General features: G+C 43.0%; 1 protein-coding gene across 3 annotated transcripts in view; it reads right to left on the reverse strand.

Moving 5' to 3' along the window:
- Positions 1 to 15616, reverse strand: part of F9 (coagulation factor IX) — a 155886-nt gene extending 140270 nt beyond the window's left edge. For 2 of the 3 annotated variants that reach the window (XR_009555977.1, XM_060249882.1), the window contains exons 1-7: positions 15457 to 15616; positions 12186 to 12349; positions 11121 to 11145; positions 10310 to 10423; positions 7124 to 7252; positions 4877 to 5085; positions 384 to 498 (exon numbers count right to left, since the gene is read on the reverse strand). Coding sequence is in view for 2 of the 3 variants with exons in the window: in XM_060249882.1 (XP_060105865.1) it covers positions 384 to 498; positions 4877 to 5085; positions 7124 to 7252; positions 10310 to 10423; positions 11121 to 11145; positions 12186 to 12349; positions 15457 to 15523 (823 nt within the window). In the remaining variant the exon portion in view is untranslated. Of the gene's footprint in view, positions 1 to 383; positions 499 to 4876; positions 5086 to 7123; positions 7253 to 10309; positions 10449 to 11120; positions 11146 to 12185; positions 12350 to 15456 lie in introns of all 3 variants that reach the window. The other variant, XM_060249883.1, reaches the window with a different exon arrangement.
- Between the last annotated feature and the right edge of the window lie 1191 nt (positions 15617 to 16807).

Raw genomic sequence — 16807 nt, forward strand, 5'->3', positions numbered from 1 at the left:
AGTAAGAATTGTTTTGTGCATGCTTAAGAGCAACATTGTTTTTCTTTTACACAAGGGCCACATGGGACTGGTGAGCCCACTGCTAGTCCCTTGTTCAAAAGCCCGCCAAACCATATTGTGATTCTTGCATCCCTTGGTCGAGGGTCCCAGAACTTACCCAAGGCCAGCTCTAGACTGGCACCCTAGGCAAGGGTAACTTCTGCCCCCCTTGCACTGATAACGTCACTGGGTCATTTTGGGGCACCCAATTTGGTGCACTCAGAAGGCTGGCGCCCTAGACAATCACTTGGTTGGCTTAGTGACAGTGCCAAGCCTGATCTTACCCCTGTTTCTCCCTAGGGAAAGCACTAGACCCCAATATGAGATTTGTTCCACTGGTTTACCTGCAACAATAGTGTGTGGCCCAGCCTCAATGCAGTGTGCTGCAGTCACAATCCAGTTTTCATTAATGATCGAGCCCCCGCAGAATCCCTTCTGCTCACTGTTAAGCACATAAACCTGTGAGCAGAGAGAGCATTTCCTCATGTTATAAAACTAGGCCAGAGGGCAGTCCAATGTTCGGTATGGTCCATTCTCAAAGGGGTTGTGCAACTCAGCTAATAATGGATGAGGGCTATATCTATGGCGGCCTGGTAGTAAAGCACATGTTATATGCATGTTATGGTAAAGGTCTGCAGTTTGCCAAATCGTGCTATTTGCAAGTGAACACTGACAGTCCCAGTTATGGTTTGTGAGTGCCTGAAAACCACAGTTACATTGGTGAGTCATGACAGTCATCAAATTATGGTAGTCACACCCATGAATCCTGTGTTAACAGATAGGAAATGTATATTTGACATTCACAAAATTTGGGCATGTAAGCGTCAATGCTAACATTTCAGACATTCACAGCTACCCTATGAAGAACTAAGGGCCAGGCTAAATAAGGTGCTTGAAGTTCCATGATAACAGATTCCACCTTCAAAAAAAATGTTGTAATCAGAAACAAGGCGACTCAATTAGGATCAGTGATGCCAGCATGTGGGAGAAGAGAGTTAAGCTCCCTCCCAGTACCTTTTGCTAAATCTGAAAGAGCCACTGTTTGTCTCACAGCATCTTTCTGAGAACATTCCAGGCAAGGAAGACAATTTCTCTCTCCTCCCTCCTTGCCTGATTTTCAAAAATAAAAAGATGAGATCTCCAGTTAAGAGATCTTCTTTTGGCACTAAGAACAATTGAATACAGCGAAACTCGCATCTGAGTTAACATGTATAGGATTAGGCTTCATGAACATCAGTGTAGGAACAATGACCTCTAATAGACAAAAAAGAGGAAGCCACTAAAAGATGCAGAGAAAGAGAAAGAAAATATTTGGGAGACCCAAGGATCGTTTTGTAGAAAAATAGGTGGTGGAGCTCATTAAAAAACTCATTAGCATATGCCGTACCCCCCCACATACATACCAGCCAAAAGCAACCCGACTCAAGAAAGGAGAGCCCTAGGCAAGTAAAGCCTGCTTGGGCTGGCTAGAGACCCAGCCAGCCCAAGCAGGTCTCACTCACCTGGGGCTATCCTTGGCCACCCTCCCCCACAGGCAATAGGCCAGCAAGCCACCCCCCACCAAAAATCACATAAGTGGAGAAAGGGTGGTACAGGCTTCTCCAGGGATTAATGAGGACTGCTGTGGGCATGGCAAAGCTCCTGGTGGCTGGCTGGCTGCCCAGCTGACCGCTCTCCTAATTCAGGGATTGTTATGCAGCTGCACTCACTATTAAATGGACAAGGTAGGTGGTGGGGAGGAGTAGGGGGAACCCTCAGAAAGGTTCAGGAGCTGCACTCCTGTGAGCTCCTGCTGAATTCAAGGCCTGGAGAGACCCATGGCAGCAAGCAAATCTTGTGATACTTCAAATGATGCCATGGCTGGAGCTGGGTAGTATAATGGGGGAGAGTTAGCAGAAAGCTTTGTCTGGTGGCTGTCGGTAGCTCTGAAGCAACTTTCCTTTTAGAGTTCATGGTTGTGATAGAGATGGAGCAATTGTGTGGCTTGAAGCTAAGGAACTCATCTCTTCCCAGATACAAATGGGTAAAAAAAAGAGAACCTACTGCGTTTAACTACAACAGCTACTGCGAATCAGAGTGTGTTCTAAGGGAAGAACGGGCTAAAGATCGAATAAAATAAATAAAATATAAATGCGGGAATTAAGTTGTTTGGATGCCCTCTAGAGGGCAGCAGAGGCTGAATGGCACACATCAGAAGAGGAGTTCAGCATTTTTTTGGCAAAGTTTTTCTACAAGATCCTCCCCTCCAGGTAGGAACCATTGTTGTTTAACTTCTATGAAGATCAGTTTAACTGCAGCAGATATGAAATGAGAATGTGGGATGAAACTCAAGAGAAATTCTGGCTCAAGTACTTTTAATCTCAATTTTGAATAGTTCAGTGGATGTGATTTTTTTTTTTTTTTGCTTGCATAGGAATCCTCATAATTCAGCAGAAACTGATTTTTTTTCTTCTACCAAAATTTAAAAATGAGTGATAAAAATTCACAGCCAACCCATATTTGAAAACTCACCATAATGTTATTTTCACTTTTGCATGGACTCTCCTGTGGCAAAATTTCAACTGTCTCTCTGAGTCCATCCATTTAGTATTAATCCATTGCTGTGAAATTCTTATTATTTCAAAAGATAATAAAACATTTGATGTCATGATAATTATAATAGACACCATAAAATGGTGGATTTGGCAAGTCTGCATCATTTGGGATCTAGCAGTGAGTCATAATCCTTGAAGTAAATCTCAGCTTCATTATTTTTAAATGGCAGAGAATAAGCACTCCTTATTTGCAAGGAATAAGAAGTGGTCAGTCCCTAGGAAAAATAACAGGAACTGGAGGATTTCCATTGAAGCTGATTGGTATCATCCAAGCTGGATGCTTTGATGCTCAGCATCAAGTTCCATCCCTTGCTTTGTGGCTAGTGGAATAAATTATGCAAAATCAAATCCACACACATTTTGCTTGATTTGCATAATTTTCACAATTTAAAGTAGCACCCTATCTCTCTCACACACACACTGCTGGAAACTGCCAGCTGCATTTTTTATGCAGTGTAAATCCAGGTGGGTAGCATTGTTTGTCTGAAGCAGTAGAACAAAGTTTGAGTCCAGTGGCACCTGTAAGACCAAGAAAGTTTTTTTGAAGGTACCTTGAATAAAACTTTGTTGGTCTTAAAGGTGTCACTGGACTCAGACTTTGTTATGCAATATGTGATTGTACAGGATCACTTGCTTAGTATTGATATCTTCTTTTTGCATTAACCTAATTTTCTGTATAGGCTGCTTTAAATCAGACTTGGATTTAAGAGTCTTCCTGTAGCCACTAAACCCATTTTACTGCAGCCACCTGATAGAGTTATAGTGGCAGCTGCCAGCCCAGTATATAGCCACAGTGAAAAAGTAAACCCCATGTTGGGGATTATTAGGAAAGGGACTGAAAATAAAATGGCAAATATTGTAATACCCTTATTTGGAATATGATACACAGTTCTGGTGGCCATATTTCTAAAAAGATTTTACAGAAAAATTACAGGCAAGAGTAACCAAGTTGATGAGGAAAGACTGTAGAGTCTGAGAGTTTTAAGTTTATAAAAAAGAAAGCTAAGGTGAAATAAAGTAGAGGGTTATAGAACAGAAGTCATTCTTACTATATCTGAAGAAGTGAGTGGTGACTCACAAAAGCTCATAAATTTTGTTAGTCTTTAAGTACTAAAAGAGCCAGTTTGGTGTAGTGGTTAAGTGTGCGGACTCTTATCTGGGAGAACCAGGTTTGATTCTCCACTCCTCCACTTGCAGCTGCTGGCATGGCCTTGGGTCAGCCATAGCTCTGGCAGAGGTTGTCCTTGAAAGGGCAGCTGCTGGGAGAGCCCTCTCCAGCCCCACCCACCTCACAGGGTGTTTGTTGTGGGGGAGGAAGGTAAAGGAGATTGTGAGCCGCTCTGAGAGTCTTCGGAGTGGAGGGCGAGATATAAATCCAATATCTTCTTCTACTGGACACTTGCTGTTCTCTACTCCTACAGCCAGCCAGTTTAAGAGCCAGTTTGGTGTAGTGGTTAAGTGCGCAGACTCTTATCTGGGAGAACTGAGTTTGATTCCCCACTTCTCCATTTACACCTGCTGGAATGGCCTTGGGTCAGCCATAGCTCTTGTAGGAGTTGTCCTTGAAAAGGCAGCTACTGTAAGAGCTCTTTTAGCACCACCTACTTCACAGGGTGTCTGTTGGGGGGTGGGGGAAGATAAAAGGAGATTGTGACCACTTTGAGACTCTGAGATTCAGAGAATAGGGTGGGATATAAATCCAATATCATCTTCTTAAATCCAATATCTTCTACAGACAGACTAACACAGCTATCCATCTTTAAGGGTTTGTAAAATTATGCATGGAAATATAGAAAAGGGTTAGAGGGAACTTTTCCTCCTTCTCCTTTCAAAGACCTTAGGGGCACCCAATGATGGAGCAATAGGTATAGGACAAAGAAAAAGAAACACTGCTTACTCAATGAGCAATTAAATTGTGGAATTCACTACCAGTAGAGGTAATGATAGCCATGATCATAGATGGCTTTAAAAGGGGTTGGAAAAATGCATGGGGTTTAGGCCCACAAATGGTTAGTAAAGGGAACATTCATGTTAAGAGGCACTAAGCCTCTGAAGCCTACTGCTGGCAGGCAACATCAGGGGAAGACCTTGGCCACTGTGCAGTGTTTTTGGCCCTCCAGTGAAACAGGATGCTGGACTGGATGGACCACAGATCTGGTCTGGCAGGGATCCTCTTATGTTCTCATGATGTGGATCGATTGTAGCTCTCAGTGGTGCAAAACACCAATGGTTAATCATGCTACCTGCCAAGGTACTTCGCCTTTCTTGCTGTTGCTGCCCCCAACCACTCGATTTTTGCTTTCTGACAGGGGAATGATCTGAGTGCTGTTGTCATTTATGGCATCCTCTGTATCTGTATCATTGGTGGAGAACCAGCTGTCAAATGTGTTGATGGAACGGGTGAGTTTGCTGACGGCTTCTGGAGCTGTAATCCTTCCGCATGGAAAAGGCACTGTGATTAGAAAAAAAAAAAAATTCATTCATCTGACAAAGTGGCCTCTTTCCATACAATCACACACTGTAGTAGGTTTATTAATTCTGAGGAGGGGTGGGGGGGGTGTGTGGACACACTGGGCACTGAGCTGCTGCCCAAAATGGCAGCCCTATGTTGTGTTCTCCCTCTTCCCCATCATATTTAAGCCAAGGAACAGCAAATAGTGTTTTTTTCTTCTTCTCTTGGCAGCCCTTTCAGGATATCTTCCTGCTTCAGAGGAGCCTGAGTTGGCTGACAACTCTCCAGTGCTAGCAACCCAGATATAGCCTTCTCTACTACTCTTAATGGCTCTCAATGACATTTGACCCTTAAATGGTTAAGCAGGTTTCTTTACAGCATTGGGATAAGCTTTGAGGCTCAACGGTAGAGTGCATGCTTTGCATGCAGAAGATACCAGGTCCAATTCCTGGCATCTTCAGCTCAAGGATCTTGGGTTGCAGACGACAGGAAAGGTGAGACCCTTGGAGGCTACTGCTGGTCAGAATGGACAGAACTGTGCTGGGCTAACCAATGGTCTCACTTGATATAAGGTTGACTTCTGTGTTCATATTTAATCAAATGGCAGCCCAAGTATGCTTGCCTAAATTATAAGGACGAAGGAGAGAAAGATCTTAAAGGAGGACTGCCATTAGGTGGGCAGCAACATTCTGATTATATCAGTAACTAAGGAGGGCTGTGGTTTAGTGGGGAAATATTATCAGAAGGTCCCAGGTTCAGTCCCTGGCATTTCCAGATACAAGGAGCATGGAGTAGGTGATACAAAAGACCTCTACCTGATACCCTGGAGAGCCACTAACAGTAGATAATACCGATCTTGATAGACTAATGGTCTGACTTGGTATAAGGCAGCTTCATCTCCTTCTGTCTTAGAGCAAACCACAAAGCTTACCTCTAGGCAACAGACTTAACACAGCCATCTCTAGAATTTGATGAACCATTCTGCACCTGAGCACTTTGGTGGAGTTACATGTCAGACTTCAGTGTTATGACAAATTGAAAGGAAAAGGAAAGAAGGCTAACTGTGGAACAGACATCTTCCTATCAAGATGATGGAAAGTGCCAAGATTTCATGCTTTCAGATTTGTGTGTCTTGAAATTATGGTGCCACAGGGAACCCTTGTAAGTCAGTAACTGTAGCAATTAAAAGTGCTTGAAAATATATTGCAGAGAAGTATTCAGCTTGGCCAGACATTTATTATTATTAATGACTGTCATAGCACCTTCTGGTATGCAAACTGCTTCACAACACTTGATATTGTTCAGCATCAAAAGTAGCCTGCAAGACGGGTTACAGCAGCATGATACAGACTTAAGGTCACACAAGGCTCTCCCTCAGAGAAGTCTCTGGCTGTGACGTACCAGCATGGGGGCGGGGGTTGCCCCCTTCCAACCATTCATGTTCTTTCAATCTCCCACCAAGCCCCGAGATTCAAAATGGCCTTTATGCTCATTCCATCTTGATTCTCTTATCCTGCTGTAGCAAGCTGGGATCTAGGTGTGCCACACAGCTAGTGTGGGAGGAGGCACACAGAGGAGGGAATGGATGGGAGGGAACAGTTACTGTTTCACACTAATGTGTGTAGGTTGTAAAACGGTGACTTTAGTTGAAGGCAATGTAGAGCTGTCATTACCTTTATAACACGAGTTCTTCCCGCCCACCTCTGGTCCTGCCACAGTCATTGCTCCAGCTACTTTTGCAGGTTCTGTAGTGCTTCAGCTATTGTTAGAAAAAGCCAAGACCATGCATGCCAGCACCAGTGATGCAGATGCTGGAATGCCATTTGCAGTTACCTACCAGACAGTGTCCATTTCAATCTAGGGTATCTGCCTGGTAAGCAAACCCCAAATGCATTTCCTGGAAGCAAATACCTTTTAGTCATGCCAGAGGGAAACCTATTCAAAAGGAAATTTTGCTCAGTGAGATATCTATCAGGACGGGTCATTCTGCTCCAAAACTCACAAACTACAATTGCACAGGCTGTATCTAATCTTTTACCTGCTGGTTCACAGATCTTCTTGTCTGCCCCAAGCTTGTAGCCAGGGACGCAGGAACAGACCACTCCCCCTGATGGGTTGTTCTTGCAGAGTTGCTTGCATCCTCCATTCTTTGTTGCACAAGTAGCATCTGATGGGGAGGGGAATAAAATACAGTTAGAGATGATGGTTCCTTTATGAATCTTTGAGGGGAAACAGTTATTGGGAATATGACCTGCTATCAGTTACCTAGCAGGGCTAGTTCAGAAGGCATGTTGGCCTTTGGTAGAACAGTTAGATTTGAATCCAGGAGTTCACTCATGTATGTTTATTGCATGAAGCCAGGAAAGGGTGATTGTATGGGCCATCTAATGCTACCAGAGTAAGGACACTGTCAAATTTCTCACATTTGATTTGAGAATCTCTTTTTCAGTTCCAGTTCTTCCTTCTATGAAATGGATCTATGAGTTCATGTCATTTTTAAATGTCCTTGTGCTGAACTGTTCCTTTTAATGTATTCAATTTTAACAGCTTGTGGTGGTTGCATATAAAAGGCGTAAAATAAACAAATTGGGAATATCACCAATGAAAATGGGCAGGGTGGGGCTAAAAGGTACAAGTGACACCGTATTAAAACAAACAAAAAAACCCTCCAGCATATTTGTATGTCTCTCCATGAAAGACAGAACTTTCAGATCACCGGAAATGCAGCATATTTAAATAGTTCACACATCATGTTGCCTCTCAAGCTTGAAGAAACACAGCTGCATGTGTGAGCCAGATCTTGGCTTCTAACACCCTGATTCTATTTCATCCTTAACCAACATCCTGTATAGTCTTTCCACACTAATGCTGAATGTTTAACACACTGCTGTTCTTTAAGACAGCTCGTTACTTTGTACCCATGGTACTGAGCAATGGGACACCCTTTTCCCATTACACAGGAACAGCATTCTAGCTCAAGAAAATGGCAGGTCCCTACAGTTTCTGTTATCAAACTACCATAATTCATCCTATTATTCTACCATAATTCAATATGACACAAGCACAAAGCAGAAGTAGAAATCACCAATAATTTTGTAGTTTGATGATGGTTGTAGATTTTCCAGGCTGTGTGGCCATGGTCTTGGCATTGTGAGAACTGACGTTTCACCAGCAACTGTGACTGGCATCCTCAGAGATAATCCAGAAAATTGGAGTTCTCTCTGGGTCAAATTGAGAAGAAGTTGGTAGGCAGGTAATCTATATCTACTCAGGCAGGTGGGGTAGGGCTGGTGCTTTCTGGGCTGTGACATGCTAATAGAGTTTACCTGAGGGGGTTCTTTTGAATATGGATTGGCTATTGAAATTCTAATCTTATCTGTAGTGCTGTTGTAAACTGTAGGGCATTTTGTGTTTTTCTGGACCAGAAGCCATGCCCTATTCATTTTTAAATTTTCTTCCTTCCTGTTGAAATTGTGTTTATATTTATGGATTTCAGTGACTTCTCTGTGTAATCTAATTGGATGTGTTGTTTAGCATTATAGTGTCCTGGAATAAGTCACTGTGTCCTATTTGAGTTTGGCTAGGTTCAGCCACTGCTGATTTTTCAGGTTGGCCAAGTCTGCAATGTCTTTCATGTTCTTTTATTCTTGTCTGGATGCTATGTTGTGTGATCCCAATGTAAACTTGTCCACAACTTCAGGGTATGCAGTATACTCCTGCAGAAGTGAGGGAGTCTCATCTGTCTTTTGCAGATCGTAGCATCTGATGTATTCTTCTGGTGGGTCTGAACACTGTTTGCAGGTTATGTTTCCTCATAAGTTTTCCCATCTGATCAGTGATTCCTTTGATACATGGCAAAAACATCTTACCCTACCCCACCTGTCTGAGTAGATACAAATTACCTGCCTACCAATCTTCTCAATTTGACCCAGAGACAACTCCAGTTTTCTGGGTTACACCTCTGAGGATGTCAGTCACAATTGCTGATGAAACATCAGGTCTCACAATGCCAAGACCATGGCCACACAGTCCAGAAAATCTACAACAACCAATGGACTCGGCTGTGAAAGCCTTCAACAACATATAATTTTGTAGTCTATTTAATTGAGTGTATGCATAAATAAACTAAAATTTTAAGATTCTACATCTCAGAGTGGTATCCTGCCACATCTCATGCAGACAGTGTAAGTTTTCCTCTGTTCTTCCCCATTGCTGCACTTCTTTCTGACCAGGCGAGGATAAATAGCCTCCTGGGTTGGAGGTGCTGTGGTGAGAAGGGACATGAAGTTAAAGCACTCCTTCCTGTTCCACACACCACTGAGGAGTTTGTGGATACTATCATCCCCTTGCCCATTTTCACACCATCCTGCCAACCCTACAGCTATTCCTCTGCACAGATCCTGCAGCCCTGGGGAGTGACCTTTCCAATGTTCAGTGTGAGCTGTGGTTAAGAGTGGACAAAATCCATGTGTCCTTTGTATGCAGAAAACTGTCCCTTTGTTCTTGTTTATCTATGTCAGAGGAAGGGAGCTTTAACTCTCATAAACTTATACCCCAAAAAAATATTTGGGGGAGGGACGGTGGCTCAGTGGCAGAGTATCTGCTTGGTAAGCAGAAGGTCCCAGGTTCAATCCCTGGCATCTCCAACTAAAAAGGGTCCAGGCAAATAGGTGTGAAAAACCTCAGCTGAGACCCTGGAGAGCTGCTGCCAGTCTGAGTAGACAATACTGACTTGATGGACCAAGGGTCTGATTCAGTATAAGGCAGTTTCATATATGTTCATATTGTTGGTCTCTGCTATTGGGCTTGCATTTATTTGGGGTTTTATTGTGGGTCTCAGTGAGAAAGCCAGATTAGAAATGACATAGATATAAATAAATAAATACAGGGTGTCTATTGTTTTCTGGGGGAGGAAAGGCAGCATGGTACACCCCAATCTCATCAGATCTGGGAAGCTAAGCAGGGTCAGTACCACCAAGGAAGACTGCAGACGAAGGTACTGGCAAGCCAGCTCTGCTTCTCACTTCCCTCAAAAGCCCCTTGCAGGAGTTTCTGTCAGTCAGCTGTGACTTGATAGCACTTTACACATCAACATTGTTTTCTGTTAACCCAACACAAATAAAAGGTTGAATGAGATCCTCAAATCATTAACTAGGTATGCTGGGCCTGACATTTAAAATAACTAGATAGTCTGGACAAGTCTTGAATTCCACCTTTTACGTACCTAACTCACAGTTCTTTCCTTCATAACCAGCTGGACACCAACAGATGTAGTAACCAACTTGATCCTCACATTTCCCTCCATTTGTGCAAGGGTTCGACGCACATTGATCTCCATCTTGGAAGCAATGGTTGAACAGCAACTCAGAAAGTCCAAGAGCAGTATCATTATTTATATCTTTGTTATACCACTAATAAAGAGGACATACCCCTGCTTTGAAGAGCTTGCCCTGTCAAACAGAACACTAGAAAGAAGTTATGCAGTTGTAGACCCATAGACTTGCTCACAGGTGGGGAATGAGGAGCTGTAATCTGTTGTCTCCAGCTACTTCAACACAGGGATTTGTCCCTATATGGACAACAGAACCCCTCCTCCCTGTAAATGGGGAAGGGGGCTAAAATTCAATTAATATGCCCTTGAGAATTTACTTTTTCTGATCTCTTGGTATCATAAATCCAACTGGAATGAGCTTCTTTGTTGGAATTATTACGTTTTCAAAATGTCAGTATTCCCAAAAGGTATAGCTGTATGTGAAATTATTGTTTGTGACAGTTTTCTGAAACTATTTTCATTCAGATACAAGCTGTTCCCTGTAGTCAGAGCCACGTATTAACCAAAACCCCTGGTTTCCTAAGGCACCATTTTAGCAAGCTTTTATGCTTAGCAACAGTCCCAAAAGTTTGACTATCTACCCAGTTCAGCTTCTTTCACATAGTGGATGTTGTATTTCTTAAATACTTTTGAATACACACATTTTATAATGAATACACAGCAATATAGTGTATTTGAAGTAAGGTGATAAACTTTCACTTACCAATATACCCATTCCAAAATTCCATCTGCAAGGAACATATTAGAATTGAATTGAGAAGTAAATACTAGCAGAAAAGCCATTCATTATATATAAACCATACTTTTTCTGTGTTTCTTGACACAGTGGACATGTGTAGTATCTTTATTGCATGGGTTGGTTCCTGGATTGGTTCCTACTATGTAATTCTATGTAAATAGGTCAGATCTGAAATAGCGCTATGTACGTGTAGCAGTTCCATTGCAGTGCAAACCCCTGTAGGAGATTAATGTTGCCGGAAGTGGGGGGGGGCCTTCATTACTTGACCTTCCCTATAACTGACAAAGCCAGTAATATACAAAATTGTACTGCAGAATAATGTAAGCAATGAGGTCACATGATCCAGCTTTTCATACCTCTAGGGTTTCTAGGTCTGTGTTGGAAAATACCTGGAGACTTCAGGGGTGAATCTGGGAGAGGGTCATTTTTAGGGAGGGGAGGGGCCTCAGCATGGTTCAATGCCATAGAGTGCACCCTTCAAAGCAGCCATTTTCTCCAGGGGAACTGATCTCTGCCATCTGGAGATCAGTTGTAAAAACGGGAGATCTCCAGGTGCCTCCTGGAGGCTGGCTACCCCACATACCACACAATATGTGTTATCAGGGAATATGACCATATTTTAAAAAAAAAAAATCAGTGCAATTTAACTACATCTCTGCAAATAAACCAACAGTATATAGTGGGGCAAATGCCATAATGATCATGCTACTAGAATGCAGCTATATTTAATAAAGTGCAAACATTTCCCCACCTCCCTCACTATTAGAACCCAGTGGCAAAGTTGGCAGACTCTGGAAGAACAAGGGGCTTTAGTTGTGCCATGTTAAATTAGCTTGTGGAACTAAACAAAATAATGGAAGATAGGTCCATCAGTTATTAAACATGATGGGTTTAGAGGCAGTGTACCAATTGTGTGACAGCAACAAGGAAGGCCTTTTAGGGCAAACTCCTTGGTGAATATGGACAACAGGGTTGCTGGATAAGTTTGACCACTGGTGTGATCCAGTAGGGTTCTTCATACAAACTTACCGTTTTCTCAAGGTTTTCAAAGACTTCTCTTGCTTCCTCAAAGCTGCATTTTTCTTCCAAGCACTCTCGTTCTAGGTTTCCACCAATCACCTCTTCCAAGCGTCCAGAATTGAATCGTTTATATCGGTGCAAAACAGAACTTGCTTCTTCCTGATCAATGAAAACTACAGTATACACATATTTTAAAAGTACAGGACATAGAGAATGTTTTGCATAAATAAACCTCACCTGTCCAAATGCAAGTGTTCTCTGGCCTCTTAAACCATTTCTGGGATGGGTTTTTGGGTATGCTACTTGGATTTTACATTATGGAACAGAGAACAGCTCAGAGTATGAGGTGGGTCAGCCTCAATTTATATATCAATTCTGTCTTCCTCTGCATCCATCTTTTGCATCCATCCTTGTACATGCCTGTCTGCAACCTGCATCCACCTATCCATCCTTTCCCAGGGAGGTCTGCACAGAAATGGGCAGCAGGCCAAGCAGCCCTGGATTAACCATTAAAAAAAATAGGCATCTGCTTAGGGCACCAAGGGAAGGAGGGTGCAAACGGGTGGGGAGGTTTTGCTTATATTGCTTACTGCTGCTTTGTGTTAAATAAAAAGCTTATAGTTACTATAATTGTGGGGTCTGCTCTGTGGGGGGAGGGGTGTCCTGGAAGAAAACTGAATTTCTACTCTCTTATTTCACCTTCAGCACTTATTGAGTCTTTATGTCTTGTTCATTAAGCAATGGACAAGACATTGGAACCATTGCTGGCCTGTGTTTAGGGCATCAATTGGCGTTAATCCGGCCTTGAGACCAAGTGCTCTTCTACTGTGCTTGGATGGAGGGCCTAACTGCACAAATCATGCTGACCAACATAGTCTGGGACTGATTTCACATTAACCTTGCTCCGCGGCAGGCTTCCCTTTTTCTCTGGAGCAAGCTGGCGATTTCTCACAAGCTGCTCCGTGCTGCCATTTTTTGTCATGGCAACCCTCGATTTGAGGCATGGCAACGTAAACCTGTTTTTTCAGGTTTACATTGCTGTGCATCAAATTGAGGGTTGCCACGAAAAATGGCAGCGTGGAGCAGCTTGTGAGAAATCGCTAGCTTGCTCCGGAGAAAAAGGGAAGCCTGCCGTGAAGCAAGGTTAGTGCGAAATCAGTCTGAGAGTTTTGTGCTTCCTCTGGTGTGTCTGGAGAGGCAGCTTAAGCCTTTCCCCTTTGCCATTTTTTCCAACCTGAAATGACCCTATAGAGCTGTTTATTTTTCCATTGGGGAAACTTAACATGTATGTACCCCATAACATTAAGGTCTCCCAATGGGACAAACAGTTCCTTGGGGCCATTTCAGGTTAGGACAATGGGGGAAGGGGGTGAAGTTTTTTCTCCCTGAACTAAATCAAGCCCACGTGCTCCTGGGTAGCATGGGAACACACAGAAGATATTGGTCAAGTTGACTGATTTGTTTTTAATTCCTGTAAACTGCTTTGGGAGTTAATGTTTTTGACTGAAAAGCAGAGTGAAAAAAATGTAATTACATTCTTCTGGATCTAGCCTTAACTGACAGAAATATATAGTCCTGAGAACATTCCTAAAATGGGCAGAAAGAAATTATCTAAACATTAAACCAAGAAGGATGTATAATTTATACATGTATGTAATACATTATACTCCGAGACCATCCCTTAATAATTTTATTTATCAAAGCAATTATATCCCACCTTCCTTGTAGTTCAAGGCAAGAAAGAGAGATACCAAATTTTAAAAATGACATTTACAGTACTGTGAAACAGAAAAAAAGGATAGTATTAGGCTTCCCAACCCCCCCCCCCCAGCGGGGGACCCCTGAATTTGTGGCCTCCTTCCCCGCTCTCCAAAAATCCGGAAACGGGGGGGGGGGGGGGGAGAACATGCATGTAAGCATAATGTAGTTGTAATGCTCCTGCAGGTTTAGAAACCTGCAAACTGATCCATTTGTAAAATGTGTGCCTTTAAGGCTGCGCAGGAAACAGGAAACAGAAAGAGCTTCATTGGAAAGGGTCAGTAATAGTTCCCATAAAGAACAGCCCCTCCCTTTCTTTTGCTTTTGTTTTAACAGCAAGTAGAGTTCTGTAGGAAGAAGATCTAGTAAGTATTTGTGTGTGTGAGAGAGGGAGGGGGCAGGGGATTCCCTGGTTTGGAAGCCCTCCCCCCCCTTTAGAAAGTGTGGGGGGGAGGGAAATGTCTACTGGGCACTCTATTATTCCCTATGGAGAACGATTCCCATAGGGAATAATAGGAAATTGGTCCGTGGGTATTGGGGGCTCTGGGGGGCTATTTTTTGAGGTAGAAGCACCAAATTTTTAGTATAGCATCTAGTGCCTCTCCCCAAAATGCCCCCCCAAGTTTCAAAACGATTGGACCAGAGGGTCCAATTCTATGAGCCCCAAAAGATGGTGCCCCTATCCTTAATTATTTCCTATGGAAGAAAGGCATTTAAAAAGGTGTGCTGTCCCTTTAAATGGTATGGCCAGAACTCCCTTGGAGTTCAATTATGCTTGTCACACCCTTGTTCCTGGCTCCACCCCCAATGTCTCCTGGCTCCACCCCCAAAGTCTCCTGGCTCCGCCCCCAAAGTCTTCAGATTTTTCTTTAATTGGATCGGCAACCCTAGATAGTTTGCATTCTTCACCTCTAATACTTTTATAGTAAATTTCCCTTCAGTGTTGCAGCTTATATATTAAATATACCCCATTGTCAAAGGAACTATATTTATTTCTCTTCCTTATTACTAACACTTTAGGTGTAACGTCCAGGAAGACAGCTAGGCTGCATTTGCTACAGCAAAACACCCAAAAGTCCTATGAAACATTCCAGACTAATGAATGTATTCCTTTTTGTGAGCCAGTGCTGGGTTCTGGTTCACCCGCTCCAATCACATACAGCAATAAATTCATTAGCTTCAAAGGTGTCACAAAAATCTTGTTATTTTCATGTGAACTATCTGTCAATTTTCTTACTTCTTTGATCTTTTTAAGGGGGTGAATCTACACTCTACATTATGAATTGGTAGAACATACAAATTAGACTGAAAAATCAGTTCTTTCAGTTAAGGAAAGTTGGATCATAAATGTTATTTCTCTTTTCTTTAGATGATCTGGGAGGGGATGAAAGGGGGGGTTAACAGAGAAGCTTTGCATGTTGATTACAAATGATTTTATTCCTTATCACATGATAGGAATGGGCCCTTATTTTAAGGCAGAAGAAACATAGGTGATGGATGGGTTAGCTTTAAAATCACCAACCTGCACATTCGGCATTGAGGAGGTATCCCAGAAGGAAAACAGCAAACGCGAAGGAGCCTTTTGCCATATTCGTAAAACAGCGTCACAGCTTCACCAGCAAATTGTTAACTGGGAGCCTGCAGATCAATAGTTCCAAAGGGCAAGCACGTATTTGTTTTGTTTTTAACTCTGGGCAATCTTCTAATTAAAAGTCCCTAAATGGGGATCTCTGGTAGATTCTAAAATGGCTACTCTGCTGATTTAAAAAATGCTCAATTGACCATGATTTGTGACAAAATCTTAGGCAAAATTTCTCAGTGAGTTTTAAGGGCCAGGTCAAAGATTGCTAGATTCACAACGTTCCTTATTCACTTCAGCCAGTGGGAGATTCCAAAAAGGAGGCTGGATTTGGCCAGAGAATCCCAAAGTTATCCCTGTCACAAATCTTTTGGTAGGCTGGGCTCAGGAAGCGGATTGGAGATACAAGTAAAGGGCAAAACCCCTACCAATGACTGAGTTTACTGTATTTTTCCCCCTGCCAAGGGTGAGAGCTACCTGGATGTTCTACCTCATTCCCAAAGTGTTTTGGGTCATTTCTGTCTAGTATTAGTGAATTATGAAACTCATGGGAAGGGGCTAAAGGGGCCATTGCTCAGGTCACAGGCTCTCAACCTATTTTACAGGGTGGATTGAAAATCCAAGCATTCCAACATGGGCACATGGGAGGTAAAACAGATTTTTAAATAATAATAACAATACATTTGTGGTATTATTAGTGCAACATTTCCTACATGTTTTTTCTGTTCTGATGTTTTATTTTCGCACCACTGAATGATGAAACTGTTACTGATGCGTGCTGCAAGTCACTTGGGGTGGCCTGAAAGTACATTTGGGCTGTGTTTGTATGCTGGAGCAGGTTGGGTTTTCTATCCAGTTTCCCAAAGGATGCGATTGTACTCCCTGTGAAGGAACAAGTCTATACCTTGACCCCTGCTGGTGGCTGGGGAGGGGAGGACCTGGCAACCTTGCCATAGTCTGGGGGTGCTTCTGGACCCAGTCCTACTACTAGGTAAACAGAGGGCAGATGTGGCCAAGTGTGGCTTTTACCTAGGGCTGCCAGCCAGTCCCCAGGTGGGAAGGGTGGATCATCTGATTTTCCACCCCCTTCCTGCCAGTGACCAGCTGGCCAGTGGGGGAAAACCTACCCCCAAACAGCAACATGACATTTCCAATGTAATGATGTCATACTAGGGTGACCATAATGTCTGAAGGCTAGCCAGGGACACCTTGGAGGGGGGGAGGCAGGGGTGCGCGCGCGAAGCGCGCGCGCCCCGCCGGAAACAGGAAGTGACGTCACTTCCGGTGACGTCAC

This window comes from Heteronotia binoei, chromosome 11 (assembly GCF_032191835.1).
Source record: "Heteronotia binoei isolate CCM8104 ecotype False Entrance Well chromosome 11, APGP_CSIRO_Hbin_v1, whole genome shotgun sequence".
NCBI lineage: Eukaryota > Metazoa > Chordata > Lepidosauria > Squamata > Gekkonidae > Heteronotia > Heteronotia binoei.